We start from the raw sequence: 17009 nt of genomic DNA, 5'->3' as shown, positions 1-17009 counted from the left end.
AAAGGGAAGGCTCCAGGGAGAGCTCAGAACCCCTTGCAGGGCCTAAAGGGGACGTACAAAAATGACAGAGAGTGACGTTTTACACAGGCAGACAGTGACAGGACAAGGAGGGAACAGTTTAAAACTGGAGAGAACTTTAGATTGGACATTATGACGAAAGACTTACCTGTGAGGGTGGGGAGGCACTGGCACAGGGTGCCCAGAGAAGCTGCCCTGGATCCCTGGAAGTGTCCAAGGCCAGGCTGGACAGGGCTTGGAACACCCTGGGCTAGTGGAAGGTCCCTGGCCATGGCAGGGGATGGGAATGGGATCCATGAGAATTCTGTGATCTGTGTTCTGTTGGGCTGTGGCCGTTGGAAGCTGCTGCAGTGGCAGTTGGAGCTGATGCAGGGCTGGCTGGGACAAGCTGCAGTGGCAGAATCAGAGTTTGCACACACTGTGCTAATCCCTCTTGCAGGTGAGTCCACAGAAGGGTGGATTGAGCTGAAGCTGTTTCAGTTGAAACCAAACATTTTCAAAAGAGTTGTCGGAGCTCCAGTGGGACCACTCTCCTCTTCATACCACTGCCCAAATCCCTGCCAGCTGCAGTCTGGTATCAGCTCCCTTACAGAGAGCGAATTTTGCTTGGTCAACACACATAAATTCTATAAAATCTTGGAGAAAAAGGGACTTTCCAAATGAAACTGCTGTTTGCTTTGTGCTTCATTAGTTCCTGTGATCGTATACTGCAGTAGGCCAGCAGTGTTTTAAGTCGACCCTTCTGGTGATGGAAGAGAGGAGTAGGAATCTTTGTCAGTGGCCAGATGTTGGGAAAACTGAGGAGGAACTCAGAATGGATATCCAGCATCTTGGCAACAGGTAGAGGCAGCACACTGTGAGCTCCTTGGATATCTCTGTTTGGGGGTGGGAGGAGGGGGAGGAAAGAACTGTGTGTGTGCTTTATCCAAATCACTGGGCATCAGCTGATTCCAGGGCTGATAAATCCTGGGCTGTTGTTTATTCTTTGCAAGTTGGGACTTAGGTCAGCTCAGGTCTGGAGGGGTGGGAATCTGTGCAGCCTGGTCTTTGTGCTCCTGAGGGCAGGTGTGAACCACCCAGAACCAGTTAAGTACACACTGGCTTTTGTTAATAAAGACATCCTGCACTGGTCATCCCTGGTCAGGGCTGAACCTTAACCATGGGCTCAGGCCATGGTCCCACCTACTAAAATGATGTGATGGGACCTGAGAAATAAGGGTAGATAGCAGTAAAAAGGTGTCTTCTAGGAGTTTGCAAAGGAAAATGGGGTCTGGCTTGGGGGAGCAGTTGGATATCTTGGTAGGTGGAGATTTGGGTAGATTTGGACTAGTCAGGACTGGTGTGGGTTTAAACCTCTCCTCATCTAAGCCTGAGGCTGACCCTGATGTGGCAGGACAGTGTTGGCTCCAGGGGCTACATTTTGTGAAATTTTGGACTGGCCCTTGTTGACTTTGATCACTTGAAACATTCTGTAATGGCTGGTTTGAGATCCGATTTCCTTGCTTTGAGCTAAATCCTCCTTACCTCCTCCACTACTTAGAGGAGCTGAAATTCAGGCTTTGTGGTTGCCACAGTGGCAAAGTGGAGCTTCATTGCTGGGTTGTGGAGCTTGTCAGCACTGGGGACATGGTTCTCTTTCTTCTAAAAGTCTTCACCACAAAATTACCACTTTTGGAGGTTATATAAAAAGATGGGAGTTTGAAAGTCCTTTGATTTGTTTGGAAATAGTCTACATGGCATGAAAGGGTGGAGATTTCTGGACTTCTTGGTACTCCGGGCTAAAAAGTTGTTTTGCATCCCAGCTTGACCTCAGTTATCCTTTCTGTGCCATCCCATGTTGAAGGCTGGGTCTAATTCACCAAGTTTTTCTTTCCCACTGGTCTTCTTAATTTTTGATCCTTTTAACTGCGGAGGATAAGCTGGCTCTGAGCTCCCTGAACACACCTGTCTGCTTCCTCCCACAGGTTCCTTAGAAAGAGAGCTTGGACGGCATGCAAAGTTGTGAAATATCTGCAGACAGCACGGATGATCCTCTTAGTAGTGGCCTACGGAGAAAGCGACAGCCTCGAATAGTCGTGATCGGTGCTGGGCTCGCGGGCCTGTCGGCAGCCAAGGCGCTCCTGGAAAGCGGATTCACGGATGTAACAGTCCTCGAGGCGACCGACCGCATCGGGGGCCGCGTGCAGAGCGTCCAACTGGGTGAGAGCACAGGGCTGCTGCTGGGGTTTGTGTGGCCACGAGGTCAAATTAGCCGTGGAAATGGGGCTTTGCGCGCTGCAAAATGGTTTGAGGTGTGGCGGTGTCGGGAGTGGAAATATATAAATCATTTCTTGGGCACCTCTCGGGGTGGGTGGGTGGTTCTGTGCTGTCTCGTGCCTCAGTTCTGACCCAGGGCTGCTCCAAATCTGTGTTTCCATGAAATAAAAGATTTGGGGGATTGTTTTGTCTTGCACAGGAAGAGCTCTGTGTAACAGGTCTGTGATTGAGTAACTGTATGCAGACGGTTTCCACCCAGGTTTTCCAGCTTGACTCTTTCCCAGGAGCAGCCAGTAAATCTCCAGGCTGTTGAAGGGCTGTCTCTCAGGGCTTAGAGCCCTTGGAAAGGGGAAACCCCGAGCTGTTCTGCTTCACAAACAACCCCATTCATTTCCCTAGGACTAATTTACTGTGTAGGGCGCTACCCACTGGGAATCAGACTGCTGGAAAAACATCTTCAATGTATCCCTTTATCCTGATTTTCAGCTTTCCTACCTTTACAGCCTCCTTTCTTAGTATGTAATAAAGGTACAGACTCTGGATATTTGAATGCCAGGTCAATTTTAAAATTTCTACAGGCAAAACTCCTGGAACAAACGTTGTGCTTTGCAGCACAGGAGTCACTGAAGCTTTTCCTGGTATCCTGAAGGACATTGCCTGTTTTCTCTCTGCAGGAGGCTTAAAGCTCTCAGCTCTTCCTGAATTGCTTTCCTGATTTCAGTTAACTAATTTTGGTTTTGATCCCACTCTGGCTATTACCTTTGCCCTCTTTCTGCCCTGCTTTCTTTTTATTTCTTAGGTGCTTACATCACTTACTGTCTTACTCGGTAAACTCACCACAGTAAATAAACATCAGCCTCCTGTGAACTTGCAGAAGGGAAACCAATGGAAATGCAGTCAGAAAAATCTAATCTCCAGGGGTTTGAGTAGGGCACTTTACATTCTGCTGAGACTTGGCATAGAGGTTAGGATGGGAAGTGTGTCCTTTACTCACAGTCTGCTGTATTAAAAATATCCTGGATCATGCCTGTGAGAGGAGGGAAGTGTGAAAGAGCTGAAATCTTTGGGGAGCAACAAATCATTCTCCCAGTGCACCTGTGAAATAGTTCTGGTGTTTTAGTACCGAGTCTGATTCTGTTATCTTTGCCACCTTCACCAGTAACTCACATCTTTGCCTCTGCTGGGAATCCACCTCCTCCTCATTAACACCTCTTAATTAACCGGAGGTGAGAGCAGGTGTTTCACTCTGGAGGCCATCTCAGAGTTTATAGATGTAACTGTTAGTTGCAGAGCAGAGGCTGGCATCCAAAATCTTAGTATTTTAATAATTTTTTTAAAACTACAAACTGTCTTTTCTTCTGCAAGCTCTCAAGGTTGCCTTGTGTGGGTGTGGGCTGCAGTTCTCTGCCAAAGTGGATCTGTGTTCTGGCTCTGGCCTCTCTCCTGTCTGCACACTTGACTAAAGATATGCTTTAAATTTCAGCAGAGCTACTAATTAGGAAGAAATTCTTTCCTGTGAGGGTGGGGAGACCCTGGCACAGAGTGCCCAGAGCAGCTGTGGCTGCCCCTGGATCCCTGGAAGTGTCCAAGGCCAGGTTGGATTTGGCTTGGAGCCACCTGGGCTACTGGAAGGTCTCCCCTGCCCATGGCAGGGGCTGGGAATGAGATGATTTTAAGGTGCCTTCTAAACCTCAAACCATTCTGTGGCATTGTGGCACCTTCTCAGGGTTCTATCTGAATCCTTCCCCCTCACTCAGCCACATCTTGTAGGGGACAGTATTTTCCCTTAAGTACACAGACTGATGCTTCTTAGCCCAGGGGAATAATTTGGATATTCAGAGGTTTGATTTTAGCACAAGTGAGACACAGGATTTGTGTGCTGTCGCATTGTGTGTTTCCTGCACATGACCTATAACATCTGTATCCACTGCAGCTATTTCACAACAGGATACCCAAGAAATAGCCAGGGCTGCAAAGGGAAATGTGAAAGTTGCCATCCCTATCCAGGAGGCTTGATGTACAATCTGTGTTTCTCTGTATTTTTTGTCATATGGATGATCCACTCCAAGTAGATTATTATTGAACCTAAAATTCCCTAAGGCCCTGAAAGTAAATTTGCTGTCTCTGTTTAGAAGAAATTGATTTCATTTTACACTTTTAAGTAACAATCATTTAACTTACAACTGGTAAGACCTGGCTTATCTACTTGGTAGTGATGATAGTGAGCATGAATATTACAGGCAAGAATTAGTTTTTAATTTGTTGGTATTTGATTACATTCCACACAGCTAAACAGGAGAACGTGGAGCACATCATCACTGTCACCAAGCACTAAGGCAGCAGCAGGACCTGCTGGCAAATTGTTTTCTTTCAAAGATCAGGTGTCTCCAGCAGGATCGCTGCCCTAGGGCAGGAGCATTCCTGCTGCTGCTGGCATGGGCTGAGAGTTGCAGGAGGATTGCATTAACCAGGGGCCTGCCACTTGCAATATTGATGAGCTCTCTGCCTTTGGCTGCCAGAGGTCATTTGCACCTGGCTGGGTGCTCTGGGGTGCACTGGAGTCGGTGGCACCTGAAGTGTTCCCGTTTGTGTATTGCAGGTTTTGAAGTGCAGTCATTATGGCTCTCACTGGCAAAGGGGCTGCTTGGAAGATGAGATCCGTGGAGCTTCCCTCAGAGCCGGGGGCTCAGCCAGGAAACAGCATTCCTTGGAGCTTTCACCCTTTAAACCTGACTGCAGCACAGCTCAGTGCTGCAGTGCCTCTCTGTCTGAGCATACATTTACATGTTAAACAGCAAATGATAGCTGGGAACTGCACCAACCTTTCTTCATCAGGCAGGATCCTGTTAACTACCCTGCTTAATCAGACATTCCCACACCACTGTGGGATGCTGGGAGATGCCCAGCTTTGTCAGACTTCAAACCAGCTTTGGTCTTCTGAGAATCTGTCAAAATATGGGGGGAAGACACGACCCAAGTTTATTTTTAGCACCTCCTTTCAGCTACTGAGCATCCCCTTATGCTCTCAGCCCAGTCTGGCAGTGCTGGATTTGAGAGGGACAAAGCCCTGGTGCAAATCCTAATAGTTGTAAGAGATGGGGAAGAGTGGGGCTGACCAAACTCTTTGTGTTCTTTAAGCAGAGAGTACAGGTAATGAATACAAAATGCTTTTGGTGTTTAGCCTGATGGTAGCTTTTTTTAAAGAACCTGATATATAAATCTTCAAAGGCATAAATAATAAAATAAAACCTATTTACTCATTTGGGGAATGGAAATGCATGTTTTATTGCAGTTAATCTGAGGTGTATTTGTAAATAACAACCATTTTTAGTCACAGGACAAGGTTCAGTATTCAGGCCAGTGTTGCTATCCACATTTTCCTGTGTCTCCCTGCTGGCAACAACCGTGGTGAGAACTGGGAACTGAGAAGGGCTGAATTTCTCCTGAAATATCAGAGTTGTGTCATTGTGATGGATCTTTATTGCAACATCTCATCCTTCTGGCAATACCCAAACCTGTACCCCAGAGGACCAGTCTGAAGAATGCTGGAAACTCCTTTCAGGGATGTTCAAACATGTGCTGTCCTCGGGCAATTCTGCTTGTGCACATTTTATTCAGGGTTGAGCGGGAGAAGCTTTCAGGAAATCAGGCTTCCCTAACCAGTTTGCTTGGCTTCCTCTCCTGCAGGGCATGCCACTTTTGAACTGGGAGCTACGTGGATTCATGGTTCACATGGAAACCCAGTCTATCATCTAGCAGAAGACAATGGTTTGCTTGAAGAGACCACTGACAGCGAGAGGAGCGTTGGGCGGATCAGTCTTTACTCCAAGAATGGGGTGGCTTATCACCTCACCAACAGCGGGCAGAGGATCCCGAAAGATGTGGTTGAAGAATTCAGTGATTTATACAACGAGGTGGGTGTCCAGCTGCTTTGTCAAGTGGTAGATTTGCCTGGAACACCGAGATCCTTTGGCAGTTAGAGCATTCCAGGGCAAAGGTAGAAAAACAGTGATGTCTTTAATTTCTTTGGAAAAAAAAAAATGAACTTTAAGTTTTCTCTCATCTGCTTCACTGCACCCCATTTGTCCCTGATGTGGGGTTAACTCTCTGTGTTGGGGAGAAACAATCTTTCCACATTTGTCATCCATTTAATCACTTCCAGCAACTATTTCTGGGGAGATCCAGTAATTTGCTGGAGAAAGTTGCTACTTAATTAAAAGAGTAGTGGAGTGATCGAATTGCTAAACAAAGTAAAAGCAAAACCTTAGCAACAACCAACTAAATATTGTATCCCTGTGACTTTTTATTGCTAATAAATACTATGAAATGCTGTGTGGTGTGCCAAAGTCAGTGCAGTATCATAGGAATTGGAGATTTTTTTTTTGCATCAGAAGGAAAGAAACATCTTTTCTGGGAGATTCAGACCAGCATTGACTTCAGTTGAAGCTTATTTTAACTGTTTTCCTTGCCAAAGTTAATTATAATTATTCCCCACATTTTTTCAATGTTGCTTGTGAAGTACATTTGGAGGGGTCAGTGCAGACTGTCTGGCCCTCCAGGTAATGTGATCTCTCAGTGGGTTGTAGAAAATGGAACAAAACATGAGTATTTTCATCAGGCTGTAGCCGTGCCTAAAACCTTCAGATTTTCATCTGACAGCAAACTTCAGTATTTGACTCTTGGCTGAACACTCACTAGATTCAGGTTACTCTTGCATACTTTGTTTAAAAATATGTCTGGGAGCATTAGAAAAGTCACTGTAGCCTGTAAAGAATTATCAAGAATTGGGTGGGGAGCAGAAAAGGGGATTTAATTTTATTTGAAAAAGGTTTCTGGCACTGTCCTGTGTTTCTGAACTGGAATGGGTGATGGCATGGCACAAAATCATTTCAGTTTTAGGGAGGAGTTAGTAGGAATTTCAAAGAAATCTCGTTGTGGGGAGGAGTTGTCAACCTGTGGGCAATGTCTTGGACAAATGTGGGTGGATATAACTCATCTGAACAATTTTTCATGTTACTGAATTAAAAAACTAACGAGAATTTTTCCAGGCAGGGATGAAAGACAGGTGAGATGTGTGTGGAGGAAGATTAACAGCAACTGGGGCTAGAAAGAGTAAATGAAAATACTGCAGTGACAGCATTATTTATGTAAATGGAACACTGCCAAACTGCATGCAGGGCTTGGTGATCATCCTGTCTGGAAGATGATAGGAAAATCTCCAGCAAAGGGAAGGCAGACTCCAAAATGAGAAGGGAATACAAAGATGAGAGCCACTTAGCTTTGAGATAAACCTGGTAAGATAAAGGCCATAACAAGGTACCAGTGTTTTGGAAATGATTAATTTGGTAAATCTACCCTTTCTTTTAAAGGGGAGAGAAAGGGGCAGCCAGTGACATGAGAGAACAGCACATTAAAAGTTAATCTTCTTTACACAACACCTAATTAGCTTATCATTGCCACAGGATATCTTTATCGCTAGGAGACAGAAAAGGCTTTCACGTTTATGGCCTGTAAAAATGTCTGCAGCCACTCGTGGTGATAAAAAATATGTAAGGGACAGCTGGAGCCAAGCAGGGGACATCAGCCAGCCCCTTAATTCCTCTTGCTGGGAGGAGCTTTCTCTGCCTTCCTCCAGAGCCTGCTGGAATTTCTTGCAGGAGCAGCTCGTGGTTTTGTTGAGCTGCCTGCCCCAGCCTCTTTGGGGTGCCAGGCTGGAGGATCTGTACTGATTTAAGACATTTGGCTGTGGTTTATTCCCTGCTCTGCTTAGGAAAGGTGGGAATTCAGGCAAGCTATGTGATTTCATAAAAATACACAGTTAAAAAGGCTGTAGGAAATACAAGTGCCCAGGAGCAAGTGCAGCAGGTGTGTGGCTTTGGGGACGTTTTCCTCTGGCATAAAGTGCAGAGGGTGTTCCACACATGCTGACTCTGGCAGGGACATTTCTGGTTTGTGTTTTGTGGTGTCCCCTACTTGCCCAGCAGTGCTGTGAGAGTGGTGAGACCCTGGCACAGAGTGCCCAGAGAAGCTGTGGCTGCCCTTGGATCCCTGGAAGTGTCCAAGGCCAGACTGGATGTGGCTTGGATCAGTTTGGTCTAATGGAAGATAGCCCTACCCATGGCAGGGGGTTGGAACAATACAATCCTCAATGTCCTTTCCAACCCAAACCATTCTGTGATTCTGTGGGGGATTATTTTGCATGTTCATTAGAGTTCATTTCTTCTCTCTTTTTTTTTTTTTTTTTTTTTTTTTTTTTTTTTTTTTTTTTTTTTTTTTTTTTTTTTTTTTTTTTTTTTTTTTTTTTTTTTTGGCCAAAGTTCTGTTGCTTCAACTGGTGGTGAAATGAATGCTGGGGAGGAACAACAGGAATTTTCAGTTCTGCATCTCTGGTTTCTNAACTGGTGGTGAAATGAATGCTGGGGAGGAACAACAGGAATTTTCAGTTCTGCATCTCTGGTTTCTTTTATTTTGGGAGGTGGGTTTTATGACTGGTTTTGTTAAGGCATTTTGAAGTTGTCCAGGATAAAAAGTCACCTTACAGATCATTAAATCCTGAGGTCAGGGTTTTCCCTTGTCTCGTAGGAGCTCCCAGGCCTTTGTCAGGTTTTCACTGCAATCCCACCATCATCTCATCCCTTCAGAGGAGGCTGAGATAGCCAAGGCTGTGACACACCCTGTCCTGAGCTGAAAAGACAGAACCCCCACAAAACAGCCAGCAACCCATGATGGATGCAGAGCCTAATCAGGGATGTAGGACTGGCATGAACAGTGGAAAATGTGTTCCTGAATGAGCAGGGCTAAATTTGTCGCCATTCCAAAGGCACAGCTGGCTCGGTCCCCACGCGCTCACACCCTGCCTGGCTTTCCCTGCAGCTGCTGCTGGGGCTCCAGCCTGTGCCTTCAGCCCTGCTTCTCCATCTGGGTCTCTCTAGCCCTGGTTAGCTTGTCATCTGGACGCCAAATTGTAGGGAATTCAAAGTGCAGGGGGTCTCCTTGAATTTCACTCGGTCACGTGGAGTCTCTGAAACTGGATTTTAGCAAGGCAAAGTCTGAATTTTCCTGGAGTGATAGGCAAAGCACCCCTGTACCTCCAGAGCTTTGCCTCACTAATTCATCTGGAAAGTCCTTAGGCTTTTTCCAGGCACGTATCCAATCTTTTTTGGCTGGCTTCTTCTACCTCAATACAAGTTTTGCTGCTTTTTTGTTTGCAGTAGCCTGAATTTTTAATAGCTGTAGGGATGTCTCACAGAAGCCTTTATTTGGTTACAAGGAAGCAGAGCAGAGACTGCTTGAAAACTGCTCAGCTCTTCATTTCTCCAGCAGAAAGTTCCTTAGAAAGAGGCTGTTGCCCTGCACTGGGGTCAGTCAGGATCTGTCATGAGCTTGTGACCGAGGTGACCTGAATTCTCCTTGTGGAAGGAGAGCAGTGCCTTCAAGGAAGGTCTCCAGTCCTGCAGAGCATCCACCTGGATTTCCAACCACACATTGCCAAGGGAAGCACCATGAGATGGGGCAGGACTTTCAGGATTGTCCTTCTTTGCTGTGTGGGGCTGGCACTGCTCAGGGTCACTGTCACTCCGTTTGGTCAGTCTCCAAAAGGAAAGAGGCACCAGCACCGGGAGGTTCCCCGGGGTGTGATGCCCACATCATGTATTTGTGTAATCTTCCCACCTTCCTCTCCATTTCTTTTAGGATAATTGGGGGAATCCCGGGGCTAGGAGACGATTTTGGCTCTTCTTGATTATGCCACATCTGCATGACTCTCAGGAAAGTGGCCATAGTGGGACCTCTGACAGTAATGTCTGCACCTCTGGGGTCTGTGTTTGTATAACTCCTCAGAAAATGTGAACAGGGACAGTTTTATCTCAGAGTTGTTCCTCTGTCTCTGCTAAGTCCTTGTTTCCCTTTCCAGAGAGGTATTTAAAGCCGATTCCCAGGTATTAGTGAAAAGTGGGAAGGAAGTGGTAAGCTGGACAGGTTAAATGCAGCTGAAAAATCACAGTCCCTCACCAGCCTGATTTAGGAAAAGTGCCTGCTTTTACTTCAGCTTTTCAGCAAGGATACAGTCCCTGAAGAGCTGCTTCACAGGAACCCTCGCTTTAACAATCAGCTAATTAATGGCCTTGTTATCTGTCAGCTTTCTCGTGTGTGCTGCAGCAGCTTCTGGGGGAGGGATGCAGCCAAAGAATGACAAGGTTTTCCATCCCGCACCCCGTGCTGGGCTTCCTGCCATCCCCAATTAAGCTGCAGTGCCTTGCCTTGCAGTTATCATGGAAAGCAGGACCAAGGGGCCACCGAGAGTCACTGTTCCCTCCCTGCCTCTATTGCACTGACAGATGTCTGGCCTGGGAACAGCACAGCCCTATCTCCATCAGGGTTTTTTACTGGACAGGGATTAAGTCACAGCAGTTTTTAAGCCAAGTGAGAAAAAGACAATGCTGGGCATCGTCAGCGGCGCTGACAGGAAGGAGTGTGGATGGGGATGTGCTTTCCTGACCTCCTTCAGTACGGAGAAACTTCTTTATTTAGCTTTGTTCTTCCTAAGAAATTGCCTTTTCCTGTGGTGGAGGAGCACGTAGGTAGTAAATAAACACGTGGAAGAGGAAGCCTGTAGGTAACAGAGGGGACATCCCTGCTGGAATCCACGTTCCCTGCACATGTGGGATGCCCCAGAGCTGGTCAGAAAGAAGACAGAAGGTGGAAGATGAAGTGAAACTGTTTCAGGACTATGGACATTCAATTAAACTCTTTAATTTCTTACCTTCAACCCCTTCTGTCTTGCAGACCCAGGGAGTTGGGGTTGTTCAGGATGGAGAAGAGAAAGCTCCAGGGAGACCTTCCAGTGCCTGAAGGGATTCCAAGAGAGCTGGAGAGGGACTTTGGGCAAGGGATGGAGTAACAGGACAAGGGGAATGTCTTCCCACTGCCAGAGGTCAGGGTTAGATGGGATATTGGTAACAAATTCTTTCCTGTGAGGGTGGGAAAGCCCTGGCACAGGTTGCCCAGAGCAACTGTGGCTGCCCCTGGATCCCTGGAAGTGTCCAAGGATATGTTGGATGGGGCTTGGAGCAACCTGGGATAGTGGAAGGTGTCCCTTACTGGATGGGCTTTAAGGCCCCTTCCTACCCAAGCGATTCCATGATTCTGTGAATTCCCTGGAGGATTCTGTGCAAACCTTCAGAATGAGGGAAGGAAAACTGCTTAGAATGAATGGTTACTTGAGATGTTCTGTGTCTTTTACTTCTGTTTTTTCAGACAGGCTTCCAGGGCCACTTGTTCTGTCCCAGCCCAGGGGAGCTTTAGAGTGAGAAATGTTTAGGTCATCCTGCTGGGATGTGAGATTGCCAGTGGTAAGAGATGGGAGTTGATGCAGTCTTGTCCTTTGGTTTTGTTCCCTGTTTGTATCAGGTGTGTGACAATAGAAAAGCAAAGGTTGTCTGGACTGTCTGAGGTGTAGCTCTCCTTGCTGCTGGACATGGAACTTTGGTTTGGATGTAGGGAGATTTTGAAGGGTTAACTAGAAAATCAGCTGAATCTTTCAGGTCATTCTTGTTGTTACCTTTCCCCAGGATCTTTGAGGGAAGGCCCATTTCTACTGTCTCAGGAACTCTGCTACTGAAATGCTGAATTGATTGTAGGAGTATGGGTTTTCAGATATTACAAGTGCCTGTTCCCAGTGACCCCAGTGGTGATCCCATAGGAATGACAATGCTTTCCCCATCTGGGGAAGGAAAGCCTGAATAATTCAACAACTTCAGACAGCACAATTCTGCTCCTGCTTCATTGGAAGTCTACCTTAAATGAGGTGTCCTAGTGAAGCTTTTCCATTCCTTCTTTTACAGGATGTGTTTGCTGCTCATGTTCATTAAAACATACATTCTGAGCATCTTTTTCATTCATTTATTCTGACACTATATCTCTCAATGCTGGACCTGCTGTTGTTTCTCCTTTTGCTTCTTGTCTGCAGCAGCTTTGCCTCCTGTTTTTCCTCAGATGGTTCAGCACCCCCAGGAATCAGAATATCCTGAGATGGAAGTGACTTAGGAGGTTCATCAAGTTCAGCTCCTGGGCCTGCACAGAAAAACCCCCAAAATCACACCTTGTGCCTGAGGGTGTTGTCCAAATGCTTCTTGGACTTGAAAAGCAAGGAAATAACAGGAGAAATAAGAAATCCTGATGTGATTGAACTTACCTGCTGTCTGATCTATGGGATGGCACCTCCAGGAAAGACTTTCCTTGATGGTTACAGCACAGAGAACTCTTGGGCCTTCCTGCTCCCCTCCCTGTGGGGTGGTGAGGAATATAATGGTTAACAAAACCATAGTCAGGCTCACTTCTCCTGTGGGCCAAGTGGTGGCTGGGTTTTAGCAGGGCTTTGCTTGTCCTGTGAGTGTGTTATCTGCTTACAGAGCTCAATCAGCTTATGAAAGCCGAGCTGGTTGTGCTGACGCAAGGTCTGTGCAGCCCAGACCTGCTGCAAGTGCTTGTGGCCTCAGAAATCCATGGACCTGAGAACCAGGGGATGCTGAAACTGCCAAAGTTTCCTTTGCTGGAAGCCTTTGTTTCATACAGGACATTGGGCCCCAGCTTTTTTGTCTGGGAACCTCCTTGGAATGGCTGTGTCCCAGGCAGTGTCTGCAATTCTCTTCTGTCTTCTCCAGTCCCACACATTTTCCTTTTGACTGTTTCTTCTCTGTTTTTATAGTTTATTTTGCACCCACCCCCCCTTTTTTTTTCATTCTTCCACTTACTTTCTTCAATTTCCTCCTCATCTCTTACTTGTCAACTCACCTTCCTCCATTCGCTCACAGACCTCCTCCCTCTTATTCCTACCACTGCGGTGTGTTTATCCTCCTCCCTTTCCTCTTCCTCCCTCTATTTTGCCTCCTCAAATTCACTTTATTCCTAAAACCCAAGATAAAATCAAGCTCTTGAGGAAAACTGGAGTGGGAAGAACATGAACCATGGTGGATTAGCGCTATCAGCAGGGAATGGGAAGCTCCAGGAGCTCAGTGAAGGCAAAGCTGCCACAGTTTCACCAGCTTTGTACCAGATATTTACTGTAGACTTCAACTTCTTGACATATCCAAATCTGTCTCCAAAAAACGATCATAAACTGTATTCAAACCATCTTTGACAGGAAAAACTCTGTAAGCAGGGATATCCCTTGTGCTTGTATATTGTGCACCCTGTGGCATGATGTGAATGAGAAGGGGACACATTGTGGACAAACAAGTCATTAATGGGATGTGCTGCATTTCTGAAAGGCATCTCTTGAAAGCCTTCCTGTGTTAAAAGATTCTTCTTGAGGTTTTTTTTCCCATAGAAAGGAAGAGCCATGATGCAATTGCAGGCTCTTCTGGTAGTATTTTAGGTAGGAATACAAGTTATCCCAGGCAGCCCCAAGCAGAAGGTCTGAGGTGGATGGTGTTTCCTTGCCTTTAAGTAGCTTGTATGGAAAACTGGGGTTAAAAACCACCAGGAAATATCTTCAAAGAAGTGTAATTTGTTACAAAGGATTTTTCTTGTGGCTCATGGTGAGGGGCTCTAGAGATGTCAGTTTTCCATGGATTTCTGCCTGTCCTGTGCTCAAGTAAAGTGTGTGCATACAGAATTCCTTTGCTGTTTGTTGCTTCCTAATTTCATGGGACAGCAGGAAAACAACTGAGAAACTGAATTCGCCCACTCTGGTGGATTCCTTCTAAATAATGGAGAGGCTGGAAGGGCTGGTTTCAGATTAGAGCAACCTGGGATTGCAGCTGGGACACGGAGGTGGGAGAAGAGCTGGTGCTTTTTGGCGGATGTGAGCAAGGACGTGGGCTCTGCTGGGAGGAGGTGATCTGAATGTGCTGGGTTGGGACAGGTGTAGGAACATCCTGCTGGGAATCCCGTGGCCCATCCTCATGTCCTGTCTCTGGCAGGTCTATAACCTGACTCAGGAGTTCTTCCAACGAGGTAAACCAGTCAATGCTGAGAGCCAGAACAGTGTGGGCGTTTTCACACGGGACGTCGTGCGCAAACGCGTCAAGGCCGACCCGGATGACACGGAGGCCGTCAAGAGGTTGAAACTGGCCATGATCCAGCAGTACCTGAAGGTATGTGTGCACATCATTGGGGTGTTTTCTTTTTGTTTAAAGTAGGAGCAAACAAATTCTGAACCTCAGGCACCTGGCTGAGCCCTGCCCAGCCCTGGAAATTGCTTTTTGTGCTCTCTTGCTGTTTGTGTTTCTATTGACAACTTTTTGACAGTGGGCTGCAAGGAAAAATGCCTTTACTCTTTTTTTTTTTTTCCTTACCTTAAACCCTCAGTTTTCTTCATAGAAGAGGCTTTCCTAGGCCTTGTTAAATTTTCTGGTGTGATTTACTTGCTTTTTTTTACCTGAAGCTACTCTATAGTTAGGTTTTTTAGTAATGTCTTATCTTGTGGCTTACACCTGCACCCCTTGATCCTTCCTGAGCGTTTTTTACCTCTCAGAGACCAGAAGAAATGTAACTTTGATACTAGTAATTTGCTGAAGAAATCCCCAGAAGCATTTTGAAGGTAAAGCAATGAAATTCAAGATAAATTGTATAAACCCAGCTTTCCACATGGCTTCCATAGTTCTTTTTATCTTCTTGGTGCCTTGGCTAAATGAGTTCTCTGTGGGATGAGGACTTAATGCTGCATCAGGCACTCAATGAGTAAAGTGTATCAGTCATTTTTATTTCACTTAGAATGACTTAAAAGCTTCTGAGATGAGGCAGGGCAGGCAAGCAGCACTTTGTCATGTGCTCACTGTTTTCAGGTGGGAAGCTAAACCAAAGAGGAATAAAGACCTGAAGAGTCTCACAGGAGATTTGAGATAAAGCTGAGGTTTGAACCCTGGTGTCCTGAGCCTGATATCTCACCATCCTCACCCAAAACCTTTTATCACAGGGTGTCTCCACAGCTGCCACGTAAAGCTCAGTTATTTACTGTGTTACCCATAAAATAGCACCCATGCAGACAGGGTTAAGTCATTGGATACAGCTCTGGGTTTCCTGTTCCTCACAGGTTTCTCCTGTGCTTGCTCCAGGCTGCCACAGTCAGAGCTGTCTCTGCAAGTCTTGCAAATCCCTTCTCATGCAAATACCTGAGAACAACACAGCTTCTCATGCTTTAGACTATCAGATGACAGAGTGGGGATTAACCTGTCTCGGGTTAGAGTCTTGGTAGTTGTTGTTTTTCTCCCTGACGTTTTCATGGTTGAAAGAATCAAACAGCAGCCAGTGTTTAACTTCATAATGAGAAATGTCCTGTTGGAGCATCCAGGCAGGATGAGGATCCTGCTGTGTGCCACAGGTTTTGTGTTGTGTGACCCTGGGGGAGGGCTGGGAAATGCTTGTGTGGGGTGGAACCACAGCACAGTCCAGAGATGGGTCTTCAGTCAGTCCCCTCTGGAGTCATCAGGCAGTGACCAGGACAGGGAAGGCACCTGTTTGTCCCTGCAGTCACAGGAGCAGCCTGGGAACTGCTGGCACAACCTTGACTTGTTCACTTAGTCCCAGCACAGAGATTCCTGCTCTGCACCAGGGTGCTCCACAACAGGGAGACGGTCTAGGCTTGTCAGGCTCCCAAGCACAGTCATTAAAGTGTGGAAAGGCCTGGAAAATAGGTCGAAGGGTGAGGCAAGGAATTGTAATATTCCTTCAAATGCTGGGAGAATTACAGTGTTCGAGCGATTGTGACTCCAGTGATGTGAAGATTTTAAGATCGCTGTGTCCTGTGCATCAGGATTATCATTAGAAGCTTATCACAAGACAGGCCAAACATCCTGCCTTTGTTCCAGGGATTGTTGGGAGCTGCAGCTATGCCTAATACTCCTACAAACATTAACCAACAGGTTAATGGATCTAAAGCTTTGGTAATCACATCAAACACACGTGGCTCACATCTTGGCATTTCCCTTTCCCGTCTCCTTCAGTTCCTTCAGTGCCGGGTCCTCTCGCCTCTGGCAGATTGTTGGCTGGCTGATTGCTGACTGACAGCAGGCTGAAAGCTGCAGACAGCAGAAATAGCTGCCAGAAGTTTTCTGTGGCTCCTCATGGGAACATTTATTAGCACTGGAATGAGCATCTGATTAACACAGCTCCAGGTTCTGCCGTAGGAGCAGCAGACAGGAGGTCCCTGGCCACTGCAGGGGATTTTAAAGGATAGAAAACATAACTTTAACCCAGAATTGTGCAGAAGCAAAGACATCATGGAATTATAGATTCAAAGAATGGTTTGGGTTGGAAAGGACCTTAAAGACCATCCATTTCCATCCCCTGCCATGGGCAGGGACACCTTCCACTATCCCAGTCCAGCCTGGCTTTGAGAACAGTTCAAGGGCTGTGGCAGCCACAGCTTCTCTGGGAAACCTGTGCCAGGGCCTCCCCACCCTCACAAGGAAGAATTTATTCTGCGTATCTAATTTAATTTGACCCTCAGTTTAAAGCCATAATTCTTTCCCCTGTCACTCCATGGCCTTCTCCAAAGTTCCTCTCCAGCTCTTTTATAGCCCCTTTAGATACTGAAAGGTGGCAGGATGTCTTTCCAGGGCTTTCTCTTCTCCAGGCTGAACAGCCCCAGCTCTCAGCTTGTCTCCAGATCAGAGGGGCTCCAGCCCTCTGGTCTCTGAACTCTGGATGATACAACTCAAACTCTTCACCATGACAAAATGGTTTCTCTGGTTGCAAGAAAGGCTAAGGATTGATTTTTGTCAGATCCTATGGCC

General features: G+C 46.4%; 1 protein-coding gene across 1 annotated transcript in view; it reads left to right on the top strand.

Moving 5' to 3' along the window:
• Window positions 1–17009, top strand: part of SMOX (spermine oxidase) — a 49646-nt gene that overhangs the window by 23765 nt on the left and 8872 nt on the right. Inside the window, exons 2-4 of the mRNA XM_015624928.3 lie at window positions 1983–2217; window positions 5962–6188; window positions 14196–14369. Coding sequence (XP_015480414.1) covers window positions 2010–2217; window positions 5962–6188; window positions 14196–14369 — 609 coding nt within the window. The 5' untranslated portion in view covers window positions 1983–2009. The remainder of the gene's footprint in view (window positions 1–1982; window positions 2218–5961; window positions 6189–14195; window positions 14370–17009) is intronic.

Source organism: Parus major, chromosome 4 (genome assembly GCF_001522545.3).
Source record: "Parus major isolate Abel chromosome 4, Parus_major1.1, whole genome shotgun sequence".
Lineage (NCBI taxonomy): Eukaryota > Metazoa > Chordata > Aves > Passeriformes > Paridae > Parus > Parus major.
Note: the sequence above shows the minus strand (reverse complement) of the source record. Positions and strands in the feature narration are given on the sequence as shown.